The sequence below is a fragment of the Erythrolamprus reginae genome, chromosome 5, assembly GCF_031021105.1.
Source record: "Erythrolamprus reginae isolate rEryReg1 chromosome 5, rEryReg1.hap1, whole genome shotgun sequence".
Lineage (NCBI taxonomy): Eukaryota > Metazoa > Chordata > Lepidosauria > Squamata > Dipsadidae > Erythrolamprus > Erythrolamprus reginae.
In genome coordinates this window covers 56,960,831-56,978,051 of record NC_091954.1, presented here as the reverse complement: position 1 = coordinate 56,978,051, position 17,221 = coordinate 56,960,831, and the positions used below count along the sequence as shown (strand labels likewise).

The window sequence follows — 17,221 nt, the reverse complement described above, 5'->3', positions numbered from 1 at the left end:
TATTTTAAACTATAATTTAGATTTGTCATGAATTGTTTTACTTTGTTGTGAGCCGCCCCGAGTCTGCGGAGAGGGGCGGCATACAAATCTAAATAATAAATAATAAATAAATAAATAAATAAAAGTAAATAATTATAAATTAAATTCAAATTAGCCCCATTTTTTAAAAAAAATATGATTGTGCACACATTCCCTCACCACCCCCAAACCCATGGAAAAAAATAACATATCTTCATATCCTTTGCATTATTGCTCTGTTCATAATGCTGGCTAATGCTCACCCCAAAATATTATGTACTTCCCAATCATATAGAGGTAGATAAGAATCATAATATTGGTTTGCAAACATTATATTACTATGAAAAAGCACTTACTCTGCATAGTTTGCAATACTACCCTCATTTCCAGATCCATTTTGCAATATTACCCTCATTTTCAGGAACTTATACAAAGTTGTATTTTTTTTAAAAACCTACAGGGTTCCATAGATGAAATTGTTTTTCATCCAGGATAAACAATATACATTATATCTGAGTAACTGTGGCATATCAGATCAAATTGAATAGAATAGAACAGAATTTTATTGGCCCATGTGATTTGATACACAAGGAATTTGTCTTGTGCATATGCTCTCAGCGTACATAAAAGAAAAGGATACATTTGTCAAGAATCATGTGGTACAACACTTAATGATTGTCATAGGGGTCACTATTGCACTATAACTCCTACCACTGTGGAATCACATATTGCATTAAGTTATAATTTAGCAAGCTCCTGATCTTTTCATAGAGCCACTCTTTCAGTGGATCTGGTATATAATCAATACTATGATAGTTGTTATCAGTAAACCTACCAAAGATTAACCATCCAAAGTTATTATTTTATGATTATCCCCAAATGGCTAAGGGAGTGCAAGGTTGTATTAAAATAACAAACTTCGGGACTTACATCACTCTGCAAGCCATAAGCCTGCTTGGCCCATTCTACCTTCATATCTGTGGGCAAGGCTGTATAGCGGTGCATGATTGTTTTGTATCCTCTATCAGTGGCCAAGTCCTGAGCTTTCTTGGCATGGACAAGATTTACCATATCCATAGACACATGATATTGATTCTTTACATCTTCAAATGCCTTTTTGTATTCCAGGTCACTCTGCAACTTGGATACATGAAGCAAGTGAGACATTTGTGAGTCTTGGCTCACATCTTGCACTCCAATCAACTTTCCTTTAGTTTTCTCATAATCCTCCTTGTATTTTATCTGTTGAGAAAAATAATAGATTATGGCAGCAAAACGAACAAAATAGTCTACTCGTTATTAACTGTGGCATCAGATCCAGGCAAGCTTTCTTATAAAGATATGTCCTGCATTCTGGTTCTTGTTTATCAGATATAATTTAATGATTAGCAAAATGCTTATACAAAGATGTATGCATTTTTTCTCGGTTTAATAATTCCCAAGGGAGCATATTTTTAAATCAATACTCACATCACTTGCTAGGTCCCTCTTTGCCTTGGCTGTCAGGAATGGTATAGCGTCAAGATGAAGTTCAAATCCTTTCTCTTTCTGCCTCTCCCAGCTACTCTTGTAAATTTTCTAAAAATATGTAAATACCACAATTATTTTGCTTACTGTCATGAGCCAAAGGCATTGTAATAGCACCCAATATCTCCAAAAGGAATAAGATCTGTATTGTTTTACCAGTTATTTAAATCGATTTCAAGTTCCTATGCTTAATCCAGCTTGTTTGTTTCCCTATTGGTCAAATTAAGAAGAACCTTATGAAAGTTGAAATATTAGCAACATAGCTGTTCAACCTCAAAAGTTCTATGGTGGCTTTTGCCTAATGGGATAATCTAAACACTTTAAATTTCACTTCCATTATTCCTGACATTGTGAAACTGAATGGGGCAATTGGAATTAGAACCCCCAACAGTAAAGAGACACTATCACTCTTAATGAATACTAGATGCTAGTTATCTGGCAGAAACTAGCTAACATTGTCTAACAGAGACTGAGAATCCATACCAACTTATAATTCACAAAGTTCTTAAGAGATATTGTTGAATTCTTATTTTATATAAATGTATATTATATATAAATGTATAAATACCCACATGCGTTGTGCACCTTTCTAAAGTTTTTTGGTAGAAATATTTCAGAACTTGTACAAGCATAGCAGAGTAGAATCTTTGGTCATGACCATAATTCATTCTATAATCCCAAAAAATGTCATGGAAGGGGAAATCGGTTGGTAAGATAATTCAAATCACAACATACCTCACTAATATTTGCAGCATTTCTTCTGGCCTGTATGAATAGAGGCTCATCTTTGCTGATGGCATAGTTGTGAAGAAAATCCTCTTTTGCTGCCTTGTATGCAATCTGTTCACAAAAACATACCAAATCATTACACCCAGAGCAGTATAAGGCGCAATAAGAAATATCTAAGCTCTTACAAATATATCAACATGCCTTCTGCTAGATCCAATTTTTAGCCCAATAGTTGACATTAGCGGACAGGCTACAGTGGTTCAGGTAGACAGAACATATTATTTGTCATACCCTAGCATGAAATGTTGCTTAATGAACAGATTTGCCATAAATGTTTTCTATAAATTTATACACCAGTCCCCTATACATTTCCCTATATAATAGGGAAGGGAGCAGGGAGAAGGAAAAGCAGAGCAGGGTAAGAAAGGAAAATAAAGCAAAAGGGAAAGAAGGAATAGAAAGGAAGAGAAGGAAAAGGGGGAAAAAATCATAGGACATAAAGTAGTATATAATTCAGATTGCAATCCTCTTTTTTAAAAAAGCCAATGATAGAATTGTTGACTAGCATGTATAAAGAAGTCATAAATTCATGAAGAAGTCATAATGATTCATGAATATGCTTTGTTTCTCCAAATTCTACTTTGTAAAGAATTGGGTTTGTCAATACAGTGTTCCCTCAATTTTCGCAGGGGATGCGTTCCAAGACCGCCCGCGAAAATTGAATTTCTGCGAAGTAGAGATGCGGAAGTAAATACTATTTTTGGCTATGAACAGTGTCACAAGCCTTCCCTTAACACTTTAAACCCTAAATTACAATTTCCCATTCCCTTAGCAACCATTTAGATGATTACTCTCCATGTTTATTTATTAAAATGTATTCAAAAAAATATTTATTAAAGGCGGACGAAAGTTTGGCGATGACATATGACGTCATCAGGCAGGAAAAACAGTGGTATAGGGGAAAAAACCACAAATTATTTTGTAATTAATATTTTTGAAAAACCGTGGTATAGCCGTTTCGCGAATTTTGAACCCGCAAAAATCGAGGGAACACTGTAATATCATTATGATCACAATCTGTGTAAGCCGTAGAAGCACTACAGTAGGAGAATGAAACAATTTCTTATTCACAGCGTGAAAAATTGTTTTGCAGCTCATGCTACCTTCTGCATATTATATTGCATCAGAATGGGCTGCTTTCCCCTAATAAGCTAATACAAAGTAGTATGATGACTATTTTATAAATAATGGAAAGATTTCAGAATAATAATTAAAAAAAAGTATCCCAGAGCACTTTAGCTTCTTCATTGTCTATTATTTCACCTATTTTGCCTGCAAGCAAGAACTGGTAAGACTACAAAATACACAAAGTAATAAAAAATGAAGAAACTAGTCTCTGGAATTTTAGAATTCAACAGACAAGCACCTGCCACACAGCATCTCAGATTTAATAACTGATATTAAGAAAAAGAAAATAAGTCTGGATAGTGGACATTACAGTCTTGGAAACAGCCAAATCAAAGAAAAAGAACTGAGAAAATATCACAAAATACAAAGAGTTCTACATAGAAGCATAATGTAAATAAAACAAAGATAGCAGCAAAGATATTACTAATAATAATAAATGCCTTGTGTGTAACTAGAGAACCCCTTAAACACTATCAGCATTGATAAAATCAACATCAGTCAATTGGAAAAGGCAGTTTTACTTGGAACACATTACAGCTTGTGATGATACCGTTGACACCATTAAACACCATCTGCCATCCCAGGTGCTGTGGAAAGTCTCAGTAGGTGGATAAAAATGCCAAACCCCAGTCTAAACCTCTTGCTAACTATGCAATCAATGATAATTTATGAAACTTGTAACCTAACTCTCAACAATTCTGTCTAGGAATTGTGGAGGACAGAAACATACTGTAAACTCAGCAACAAACAGTACAGTCTTGCTGAAGAAAGATATACAGAAGTTCAGGTGTTTTTCACACAACTTTAATCACTATAATATCCAAAACAATGGTAAAACAACACATTTCTACATTATTTATAAAATTGATCGGCTGCCCATTTTTTGGCCAGGTTCACCTGGTGCACCAGTTGCGGCTCTACCTAGATAGAGAGTCTCTGCTCAATCACTCATGCCCTCATCACCTTGAGGTTCAACTACTGCAATGCTCTGTACATGGGGCTACCTTTGAAAAACGTTCAGAAACTACAAATTGTGTACAATGCAGACACGTGAGCAGTCACGGGCTTGCCCAGGCATTTGCACATTTCTCCAACATTCCGTGGTCTGCATTGGTTGCTAATTGGTTTCTGGACCCAATTCAAAGCGTTGGTTATGACCTATAAAGCCCTACATGGCATAGGACCAGAATACCTCTGAGACTGCCTTCTGCCACATGAATCCCAGCGACCAGTCAGGTCCCACAGAATCGGCCTTCTCCAGGTTTCGTCAACAGACAATGTCATTTGGCGGGACCTAGGCAGAGAGCCTTCTCTATGGGGGCCCCAGCCCTCTGGAATCAGCTTCCCAGAGATTCGTACTGCCCCCACCCTCCTTGCCTTCCGCAAGAGTCTGAAGACTCACTTATGCCGCCAGGCCTGGGGCCATTAGATCTTTTCCCCTTGCCCAGTCAATGTGTTGAGAGAATGTGGAGTGAATGGAATGATTTTATAATGGTTTTGGGGGGAGGGTTTCTAGATTTTTAATTAGTTAATTGGATTACATTATGTATTGTATATTTTGTATGCTGTGAGCTGCCCCGAATCCTCAGAGAGGGGCGGCATAGAAATCCAATAAATAAATAAATAATTTTACTGCAGGGTAACTCTGGGTATTTTGCAATCTAAAAAAATAAATATACATAAACTAAAAACATAAATATTAAAACAATCTAAAAATTAAGTAGTAACAATAGCAACACCACTTAGACTTATATACCATTTCACAGTGCTTTTCAGCGCTCTCTAAGCAGTTTACAGAATCAGCATATAGCCCCCAACAATCTGGGTGCTCATTTTACCGACTTTGGAAAAACAGAAAGCTAAGTCAACTTTGAGCTTGGTAACATTTGAACTGCCAAATTTCAGGAAGCCGGCAATCAGCAGAAGTAGTCTGCAGTGCTTCATTCTAACCACTGTGTCACCACAGCTCTTACAGTAGTACAGATGAACTACATATGAACCAGTGTAAGAAATAGAAAATGTTCACTGCTGAATCTTCCTATCATTCACCACTCGTATTTGAGACTTAGCTTTCTGGGAAGCTTCTCCTGTTGGGAAAGATGGAAGGAAAGAAAAGAGGAGCAGCAGGAGCAAGGTGGATGGACTCAGTTTACAATGCCGGTGCATGCATTGTCAGAAGACCTGAAGGACCTCATTAGGTTAGATTGTCATGGAGAAAAGCATTTTAGGTCTCATATTTTTCTTGCTCTTTACCAATGATTTATGTGATCAACTTAAAAGCTATTGCGTCATTTTTGCCAATGACGTAAAATGATTTAATACTACAGAAAATTACGGTATGTCATTTTGCAAAGTGATCTTAATTAAGTGTCTGAATGGTCATCAATGGTATGGATCTAGCAGATGTCCTCACTTTGTTAAGGGCCTAGGTGTACTTACTGTACCCATGACAATCTACGCTCCAAAGTTCACTGTAACAGCTTTGTTTAAAAAGCACTAAAAGTTGTAAACGTAATTCTACAAAGCTTATTTGCTGTAAACATTGTATTGCTAACTAGATCCTATAAAACTTATTCTAAATCAATCTTAGAGTACTGTTCAATTGTTTGGAATCATATATGTTATATTAGTACAATTTAGTGGGTTCAGAAGTATTTATGACAAAAGTTTGCACTCTTCTGTGCATAATAGAATTCCCTATGCTACTAGGCTCGAAATTCTTGGTTTGGATAACTTGGAACTGCATTGCTTGCAGTAAGACTTAGTTATTGCATATAAAACTGTGTGTAGTAATGTTTTACCTGTAAATGATTTTTTCTGTTTTAATCATAATAATAAGCACACAAACAACTGATTTAAACTCAATGTAAATTGTTCTAAACTTGACTAAAAATATGATTTTTTTGCAACAGAGTTATCAAAGTCTGGAATGCTCTACCTGATTCAGTTGTCTCAATTTTCAGAGTTTTAGTCACAAATTGACTTCCCTGGACCTCACTTCATACTTAAGAGGTCTGTAGAGGAAGTGTGCATAAGTGCATTAACATGCCTATCATCCCTGTCATTGTATTTTTATATTATTCCTGTTTTTGATTCACAAATTATAAATGAAACAAAACAAATAAAACTATTGATAACAATAAGAGTTAACATTACCTTGGTGACACATAATCAATCAATCAATCAATCAAATAATTATCAATCAATTTGTCCCCATGGATTTTTTTGTTTTTAACAATAACAAATCAATACAGAAAGAAGGTTAAAGGCAGACTCACATCACTCTGCAGTTCCTGGCTCTTCTTCGCATGTTGGATCTGGGAACTGTCTGCAACACTTGTGAACTTTAGAGCATCAGCCCTCTGTCGATACTTTTTCTAATTAAAATACATTTTAAGATGATTCAAACATTGTCATGAGATTTGTTCAACTTTAAAACCAGTCAGCTATGCTTTCCATTCATTTCTAGTATAGGTCCCAATAGAACTATAAGGTTTATTTTTAAAAATATCATTGTCAACTTGGAAGTTAAAGCTAGCTCCATTGATGAAATGCAAGTTTAACAATATCCATGCATTTTTTCAGGTTTTTGTTTGGTAGTTTTAAATAATGGAGTTTCATTAACTTAAAAATTAAGGAGGCTATTCTAAGGCTAAGCTTTGACTATTTGTCTTTCAGATAGTTCAATAAAACATTTCTTGTCCACTCTTTCTATAGCTGTATCTAAAGAAAATTAAGCCAGCTAATGGCTGCATTCATTCAGGGTGAATCAGAGTGAGGGATCAAGATATTGTTCCCTTTGTTAAACAGTGTCTCAGTGCGAATTAGAAAACATGCCTTTTCCATTGCAACATCTGTCCTCCTAAATGCTCTCATCTCCCATATACAACCATCTACAACCCTCAGAAACCTTAAAGAGGTCTTTAAAAATGATCCTTTCCTAATTGTTGGGACCAGAATAATAGGTATAATGTGGCACAATGGTAAAATTGTGGCTTCCAAATGACCCATTGTTTATGGCAATAGCAATCACTCTTAGACATATAGTGTTTGATGGTGTTTTACAGCCCTCACTAAGTGGTCTAAGTTAAAGTATTGATCCCAATAATCTGGGTCCCCAGAAGATAGAAGGCTGAGTCAACCTTGAACCAATCAGAATCCAACTCCTGACAGAGGAATACAGTGTTAGCCTGCAATACTGTATTCTAATCACTGAGTCACCAACGCTCTTTGTAGTTGTGATATTAATTGTAATCACATCCTTCATTATTCACATATGTTCATATTTGGCTGAAATTGATATAACTTGAAATATACTATTTAAAAACGGAAATATGTATACTATCTCACTCAATTTCTCAATCAAGTGCAAAATGCACTACTGTGGGTATGGATTTAAGATTTATGGTACTATCTTAATATCATGGGCATTCATTATTAACTATAATGATGCACTGCAATGACACTGCAAACCCTACCTATTTGTATTTGTATCATATACACATATATGGAGAGTAAAGATGGTTTGGGAGGACAAATGATAAAAGCAGGAAACCTGTGCCAACTTCCGCTTCTTCTATCAGTCCATCATGACATTCTTGCAGGTAAGAAAAGGATGGAACTTATACAGTGATCCTTCGTTTTTCGTGGGAGATGGGTTCCAAGGGGACTCATGAAAAATGAATTTCCGTGAAGTAGAGGAAAGATATTTTTTTATGTATTCAACGAGTATTTGGGCTTTTAAAACCCACCCTTTGCATTAATCAGTCATTCTATAATGTTTCTCAGCTGGAACTACATGTGATATCCTACCAGTTTCTTTAATAGAGTACAGTAGTACTGTAGAAGAATTTTATGATTTTTTAATGGATTTAAAATTTTCAATGGATTTAAGCCCCCTTTGAAAACCTGTGAAGTAGCGAATCCACAAAAGATGAACCGCGAAGTAGCAAGGGATTACTGTACTGCCAATAGAACAATAGGTTCAATATTTTAACAAAATGATAAATTCTGCAGACCTCTACATTTGCAGAAAAATTGTTGCTATTAATTTAATATAACTCAACTGATGGTATGACAGTCGATCACATGTTTGAAAATCCATAACACAGTAGGTCATGCCATCAGCATACTTACAAGTGCTTTTACTTTCTATAAAGCTAAAAAAGTATAATATTTGGGTATAATCAGTAAACTGACCTCACTGATGAGTTCTCCTGCTTTTTTTGCTTGTTCAATATTGATACTTTGGTCCGCTATCCAACCAACTCCCTTCATCCATTGAAGGTCAGTTTTATACTGAAGCTAAAAGAAAGGGAAATTCACAAGTTTTAAGTAGACTTGTATTACTAAAATATATTAAATTGGCAATCTATGTGTAGCAAGAGTAATTAGGAAACTTCTAATCCTTTCTTAGACATGAAAGCTGTTTGCGTGGGCCGGTCACTTTCTCTCAGCTCAGACATAGGTAACTATAATTAGGACACAAGAACATTACGTATACCATCGAAATAAAAGTAGGATATAAATCTAATAATAAATGCAAATAAAGATGTAAGTTATAACAACAACATACTGTACATTTATAAAGTTTTATATACAACTGTATAAATGTATAAAATTGTAAAGTACAGTATAAAACTCTTGGTACTACTGTTAGTACTACTAGAGTTCAAATTACCAAAATATTTTTCATGAGAATAAATATATTAATTTAATGAAATTTAAGTCAAATTAAATACCGTAAATTTTTATGTTTACAGCGCATATGTAATTCCATGTAGATTGGTCTTCAGTTTTAACATATAGTCTGTAAATGACAATACCCATGCTGTACCATCTGGACTATAAAACTACGGATGGCCAACAGGTTGCAGACAAAAAAATTAGATTTTTCAATCTACTGATAATCTGGATTTTTGCAGCCCAGATTTAATAGACCAAACTATAACCAATAGATTCGAACCACATATTTATTCTAACAATACTTTTTTAAATAATAACAAATGAAATGCCTTTTATCTTACCTCACTTTGTAGCCCATAGGCCTTTTTGGCCCACTGTGTCTTTAGATCTTCTGGAATTGCTGTATATTCATGTATTTTCTTCCTATAATCAACATCACTAGCCAGAGCTTGGGCTTTCTTTGCATGCTTCAGATTTATCATATCCAGTGGTAAATGGAAATGTGCTTTATTCTTCTCAAAATCTTTTTTATATGCAATCTGCAGTAATGTCAACATATTGCATTACCAAAAATTAAAACAATTTGATGAAACACCAACCTTGAATTAGCAGTTACCTTCCAAGGAAGGGCAGCTGAGGATTCACAGGTGTTTGAAAGAACCTCTAGCTAAGATTCTGTACAGTTCAGAGAACCATTAAATTCCATTCCTGTCTGGCCCCTCTCACCCTACCCCTCCCCTTTCAGGAGTTCCATTTTGGATGCAGGAAAGTGCAGGGTGAGCATGAGGCCTACCGAAGTTTAAGAAGGCTGGAAAGAGGCCTTTTTCTGGCCTCCAGAGGGCTTCTGGGAAGGCCATTTTCACCCTCCCGGAGGCTCAAGGAAAGCCTTCGGAGCCAGGGAAGGGAAAAGCTGCCCCCCAGCCTTGGTTCTAACTAAACCATGCCCACCATGCCCATGACCACCAATTGTGGATTGCTACCAGTTTGCCCTGCATCAGGCGAACCGGTAGCTGAAGCAGGAACTTTTGTCTCCGCCCAGTTGTCTCTGTTCATGCACAGAATCACCCCACATGTGAACCCATGTGCTACCAATAGTGAACTGGTAGCAAAGTTAATTGAAACCCACTACTGACGCCCACCCAACAACCAGCAGAAAACCCCTTGCTAAAATGTTTGAACTCCTACACATAACAAACAATGAGTATGATAAAACAACTTTCAGTTCCTTCAAATCTTTGAACAAACTTGCTTATCTGATTAAGAGTTGAAAGTCTAAATTTTGTTCCAGCTTTCTTTACTAGCACTGTGAAAAGTTCTTTATATTTTATAGTAAAATGTAAAATTTTTACTAACACTTAACTGAATTATTTTCAAATAATTATGCTGGGTACTGTATTGGAATAATTCATGCTTTATTCTTTGGCTGCAAAAGTTAGATAAATGTTGGTTTTCATTTGCAAAAAGTTTAACCTGCATATCAAATGCGGCTCAAGGTGCCATAAGCATGCCATACCTTTTCTTGGGGATGGGCTATGATCCCATTTCTTTTAGGGGTGTTAAAGCAAAGACCAAAAAATCAGCATTCTGATTAAGTACCCATGCTTTTATTAAGAAATAAATAAAATGTAATGGGTTTTCTCAATTTTCAACCTCTGAGAGAAAAAGAATGAAAACAATTTTCTGCTTAGGAAAAGGAAAAGATTATCTTCCTTTCTTTTGAGTAGATCAAAGGTATTCAAACTTGGCATCTTTAAGACTTGTGGACTTCAACTCTCAGAATTCTCCAGCTGAAGTCCACAAGTCTTAAAATTTCCAAGTTTGAAGACCTCTAGAGTAGATGGATCACTCCGAGCCGCTCTGAGTCCTCGGAGAGGGGCGGCATACAAATCTAATTTATTATTATTATTATTATTATTATTATTATTATTATTATTATTATCACACTTAGTTCAGGATTTCTCCATTGCAAAACTACATCTGTTGACATAATTCAGTATGTTGAAGAAGAGGAATATCCGACCTCTGAATGTGTTTCAGTTCCCACGTCTATATATTTCAACCAAATAAACATACAATCTCATGCAGATTTAGATTGGCATAAATTCAATTATTTCAATGTATTTTATACCTTAATAACTTATTTTGAACCAAAGTTTCAATGCAAGTTTCTTTGAACGAAGATCTAAAACTCTGGCAATATCGTGAACGCTTCTGACCGTGACCAAATCAGGTTCCAACAAAACAAAAAAATCACTTTTTTTTTGTGGCCGACTTCCCCTTCCATGTCATTATTTTTGTAAGCACCAAATCTCCAAAATTAGGTTCTGGTCACGACCAAATAGTTTTGCGACTAAAGTTATGGAACAAATTATGGTTCTACTGCATTATCAGTTATAATATAAGGAAATCTTACATCTTCCCAAACCACAAATATTGCACAGCTGCATTTATTATAATCATGAAGAATCTGAACTTTGCCATCCTTGCTTAACGTTAAGCATGATTGACATATATAATGATAGAACAGATGTATTGCTAGTCAATGAAAGGAAATAACAAGGGAATAGGAAATGAATCATGTGAGTCTGATTCCTAGTGTAAAAAACATGACTTGATCATTATTACTATTTGGTCTCCAATCTCTACAGGGTTTAAGCTTTTAACCCCTAACTACTATTGTCTTGCTTAATAAGGAAGTCTAATAAGAAGACATACTAATTTTTTACTGTAATCAGTGGGTCCTATAAATCCTAAAGAAATAATAAAAGTGAATATGAAAGTACATTTACCTCACTATTTATTTTGGCTACTTGCATAGAGTGCAGAAGTCTCGAATCTTTTGTTGACAAAGCTTTTCCTTTCATTTTCTCATAGTCTTCTTTGTATTTAATCTTTATGGAGAAAATAAGTACGTAATAATTATAGAATTATACACTATGACCCCTAGATATAAACCTCCTGGAGTTTGAAAGTCTGAATAATGTACAAAGTAAATTCTAATAATGTGGAGGGCGAGGGAGGTTTCCTTAAAAATTCTTTGCTGTACATATCAGGGCAACAATTTTATGACAATAGTTACAAAACCCAAAATATATACCTGGAATTAAAAGGGACTGTGAACATTTATGCTTAAATACAGTCTTTTTAAATTAAATCTAAGTACCTAATTAAATATTGCTTGAAATACTTTGAAATGAATTAAACATATGTTTTGGTTCATTAAGATTTTGTCTATTTTTATCTGCATGCATGCTTAATTTCAAGCCCTGAAAATTAATTTTCAAACTTTCATTCAGAAAGTGTCTAGAATGCAGAGATTATTCTATCCAAGTTTATGGCATATATATATATTCTTTGGGAAGTCAGGTCTTCGTGGACTTACGAAAAGGTAATAGAGTGGGAGCAGTATGGACTTCAAGGGGAGTTCATTCCATAGAGCTGGGATGACAACAGAGAAGGCCGTCTCCCGCGGTCCCGCCAACCTGCATTGCATAGTTGACGGGACCTGGAGGAGGCCAACTCTGTGTGCTCTTATAGGTCTCTGGGAGGTATATGACAAGAGACGGTCCCGTAAATAGTCCCTGAATTTCTAAAACACCTTGTTTTCATTTATATAAAGTATGATGATTTTTACTATAAATTCTTCAAAAACATATAGAACTTACTTCACTTGCAAGATCTCCTGAAGCTTTGGCCGCAATCAAAGACTTGGAATCTAACTTTATTTCAAAGTTGCGGCCCCTGCTTTTCTGCCAATCTTCTTTGTATTTAACCTAGGAAGCAAATATAGTTGCATATTATATACTGTATTATGAATAAAAATAAGGCATACATATAAAAACATAGCGAACTAGGTAGCAGTTGACTTATGGCCATTTATTCAATGATAGTTAACAATGGCCTCCCTATCTTCAAAATTGCAATCATTGCACCACCTCTGCAGTTATGAAATCACAACTTTGGTGCTTGTAACTGGTTCATACTTACGATATGACTTGTAACATTTCCAGCTGGTTTTCAACAAGCAAAATCAATTGAAGAAGCAAAGTTCACTTAATGACCAAGGTTATTTCCTTAACAACTACCATAAAAATCATTATAAAATCAAGTCCCATTACATAATAGCTGACTTAATCACTGCTTCGCTTAGCAACTGAAATTCTGATTTCCATTTTGTTCTTAAATCAACGACTGTTTGTATGCATAGGAGCATATAGACCCTGTTTTAGGCTATATTTACATCCATGTCTGTGTATTATTCAGAATCACTTAGATGCAGATGAGCTTGGTTCACTCAGAAATGCTTTCAGACAGGGTTCATTTAAGCAAGTGAAACCCAAGGGTGAGAAGGGAATCTGAAAGGAATCCTATTTCATAGTTTAGGTTGAGGACTAAATTCACAAGCCTTCTCTCTTCTTTACAGTTGATGGAACCATGACAAAGGCAATGCAGGTTTCTTCTCTCCCACTGGTCATGATCATGGTAGCTAAGAGCGAGAAACCATGATTTTCCCTTCCTGAAATCCCTAGCCAGCAGTTGTTAGCTGGATTGTTGTATGGAACAGCAGAAACTTAATCTACCTTCCTGTCATGTGTTGAACCCTGGCAGTATTTCTTCTATATAATCTAAACATTGTTTCTTTCTTCCACCACCAGCAGGAAACAGAACTTTGTCTCTCAGCTTCCTGCTAATAAATGCTCAGACTTTACTATCTAAACTAATTTGTGCTTTGCTTACTCAGAATCAATTCTTATAGGGTTCAATTGGCAGACTCTACAGATAAATGACTAGCAGGCAGTCTTGAACAGCTTCAAGGCTCCAGGCCATGGCTGAGTAGCTGAAGCAAAATACAGTGTTCCTCGATTTTCGTGGGGGATGCATTCCGAGACCGCCCGCGAAAGTCGAATTTCCGCAAAGTAGAGATGCGGAAGTAAATACACTATTTTTGGCTATGAACAGTATCCCAAGCCTTCCCTTAATACTTTAAACCCCTAAATTACAATTTCCCATTCCCTTAGCAACCATTTAGATTATTACTCACCATGTTTATTTATTAAAGTTTATTTTTAAAAATGTTTTTTAAAGGCAGACGAAAGTTTGGTAATGACATATGACGTCATCGGGTGGGAAAAACCATGGTATAGGGGGGAAAACCGCGAAGTATTTTTTAATTAATATTTTTGAAAAACTGTGGTATAGACATTTCGCGAAGTTCGAACCCGCGAAAATCGAGGGAACACTGTTTAAAGTTTAAAGCTAAAAACAAAGCCCTGATATCCCCACTTTTCTCTTTCTCTAATGCCTTCCTTTTCTCTCTTCCAATTCACTTAAACCAATATCTACACTGGAATAAGGAAAAATCTTACCTCGCTGTATAATTCTGCATTGGCTTTCGCCTTCACTAGCTCTGGTACATCTTGAGGCAAAGTATAATGTGATTTGTTTTTCTGATAGTTGGCTCTATAATTTAGCTGGCAAAAGTCAAAAACATGTTTTTAAGTATTTGTAATTAATCAAGATCATAATGCTATTTGTGAAGCTATGCTAGGTCTTTGAAAAAGAATGTAAAATCTTAATGTTACCCTATAACCATGATGATGAACCTATGGCACTCATGCAATTCGGAGCCATATTGAAGGGCACTCGAAACTTTGTCCTGTGCCAGCTCCAGTGCACATTCGCATGCTGGGCAGCTGACATTTGACCTAGAAAAGGCCGTTTTGCCCTCTGGACCCTTCCCTGAAGCCCCAGAGGCAAAAAATAATAATAATTGCCCAATGGACAAACTGGAAAACGGACTTCCAGTTTGCCTTTGTGCTGTTTTTTTGCATACCAGAGGGTTCAGGGAAGCTTCGTGAAGCCCTGGAGTGCAAAAAAAGCACCATGGGCAAACCGGAAGTGCGGTTTCCAAACTTCTGGTTTGCCCATTGTACTGTTTTTTGCACTCTGGAGCTTCAAGAAGCTTCCCTAAACCCTTCGGAGTACAAAAAAAATAGCACAATAGCAAACTAAAAGTGTGTTTTCCAGAACTTCCTTTTGCCTATTTGGGCATTTTGTTTTCAGCTACCAGGCTTCAGTGAGGCCTTTGCGCCTATGTGGGGACAAGGGGGGATTATGTGCATGCATGGGAGGGGAAGGGGTGTGGGCATGTGCATGCATGCTAACACACCCACACACAGCCTTTTGGAACGCAAGCCAAAAAAAGTTTGCCATCACTCCTTTGTAATATAGTAACATTATTGAAAAATATTATAACGGCTAGTGTTTTGTTAGCATATTAATAAACAAATAATAAATAGAAGATATTCTCAAAGAATATATTCTAACATATCTTGAAAGGAAACTCTTGAATGGTTAAAAACTATAAAGTATAATATTGGGGAAATTTGGTTAGTTGTTTCATTTAATTTTCATTGAAATTCTGCCATTCATTTTTTAAGTTCTACTTTTATTAACATATTAGATTTTACATAAATTAATAATTGATGTCATAAAATTGTCATCTTCTATCTGTGTCAATTCTTATGACAGTTAAGATATGATTGCTTTCCATTTTCATCATTCATAGAAAAATCTCCAGAAAGGAGTGAATAATTATTTCAGCCTAGCCTGTTTTGCTTCATGAAACCATTTAATTTCACAATATGAAGACATTCAAGTTTAGTTTCTATTTGTACAGATATGTTACAAATGTAAAATAACATCTCAATTTTAATATTCAAATCCTATCAAAAATTGTGTAACGTATACAAAGACTGAATACTTTATGAACAAAAGATAACTACAAAAATAAATATCTGGTAGACATGATTAATTAACATCTAACTAATGTATGTTTCTCTGAAATATTTGTGTCACTGCACAGTCTATGGTTTTTCAGTTTAGAATAGAATAGAATAGAATAGAATAGAATAGAATAGAATTTTATTGGCCAAGTGTGATTGGACACACAAGGAATTTGTCTTGGTGCATATGCTCTCAACGTACATAAAAGAAAAAGATACATTTGTCAAGAATCATGATACAGCAATAGCACTTAGATTTATATACCACTCCGTAGCACTTTACAGCACTCTTTGAGTAGTTTACAAATGATAGTATATTGCCCCCAACAATCTGAGTCCTCATTTTATTAGCCTCAGAAGGATGGAAGGCTGAGTCAATCTTCAGCCGGTTAGGATCAACTCCCAGCTGTGGCCAAAGTTAGCCTGCAATACCAGGGCTCCTTGATTCTAGATAGCATCCTGGATTTATTTTTATTATGTGTGTTGAGCAAGCCACAGAGATCTGTTTCACACCCTTCATCAAACTAAAATATACTTTGAGTCCCCATGCTCTAAGGCAGGGGTCCCCAACCACCGGGCCGTGGACCAGTACCGGGCCGCGGGGCATGTTGCACCGGTCCGTGGAGTCAGCAGCTGCCGGCCCTCATGCCGCCACCCCCCTCCCTCCAGCGCTTCGCCTCCCGCTGGGCAAGAGGCCTCGGGAGGCAGGTTCTGCCAGCCACAGGACGATGGATGGGACAGAGGGGCGGGAAGGACCAAGAGGCTCAAGCCTCTTTTGGCTTCTGCCGCGGGGCGCTTTTGTGTTTTTGGCTGGGGGGAGGCAGGAGGGCCAGCCTGACCCCCTCTCTCCAGCGCTTAGCTCCCGCTGGGCAAGAGGGCTTGGGAGGCAGGTTCTGCCGGCCACAGGACGATGGCAGGAAAGAGGGGCGGGGAGGACCAGCACCCCCATGCTTAATCCCGCCCCCAACCACGCCCCTTTCCGCCCCCACTGGGCCATAGAAAAATTGTCTTGCTGAAACTGGTCCCTGGTGGAAAAAACGTTGGGGACCACTGCTCTAAGGGACTAGTTGTTTTCTGTACACTTTTCTTCCTTATCCTATCCACCACTATTGTCTGTTTTAGTGCAACTCAAACAATGGTCCAGAAGGAGACACTGAATCTTCCAGTACTTCTTATTCTTGTTAGAAACGAAATAAGAAGCCATTCAGTGGCCAAAAGGAGCTGGCAAAAGCAGACATTTATCAAAAGCACACATCTACTGTGTGTTCAACTACACAGTATTGCCCTTG

The 17,221-nt window shown here is 36.6% G+C and overlaps 1 protein-coding gene across 1 annotated transcript in view; it reads right to left on the bottom strand.

Moving 5' to 3' along the window:
* The window catches only part of NRAP (nebulin related anchoring protein), an 80,066-nt gene that overhangs the window by 38,671 nt on the left and 24,174 nt on the right, over window positions 1–17,221 (bottom strand). Inside the window, 9 exon segments of the mRNA XM_070752682.1 lie at window positions 949–1,260; window positions 1,489–1,596; window positions 2,281–2,385; window positions 6,741–6,839; window positions 8,662–8,766; window positions 9,489–9,686; window positions 11,937–12,038; window positions 12,813–12,920; window positions 14,514–14,618. Coding sequence (XP_070608783.1) covers window positions 949–1,260; window positions 1,489–1,596; window positions 2,281–2,385; window positions 6,741–6,839; window positions 8,662–8,766; window positions 9,489–9,686; window positions 11,937–12,038; window positions 12,813–12,920; window positions 14,514–14,618 — 1,242 coding nt within the window.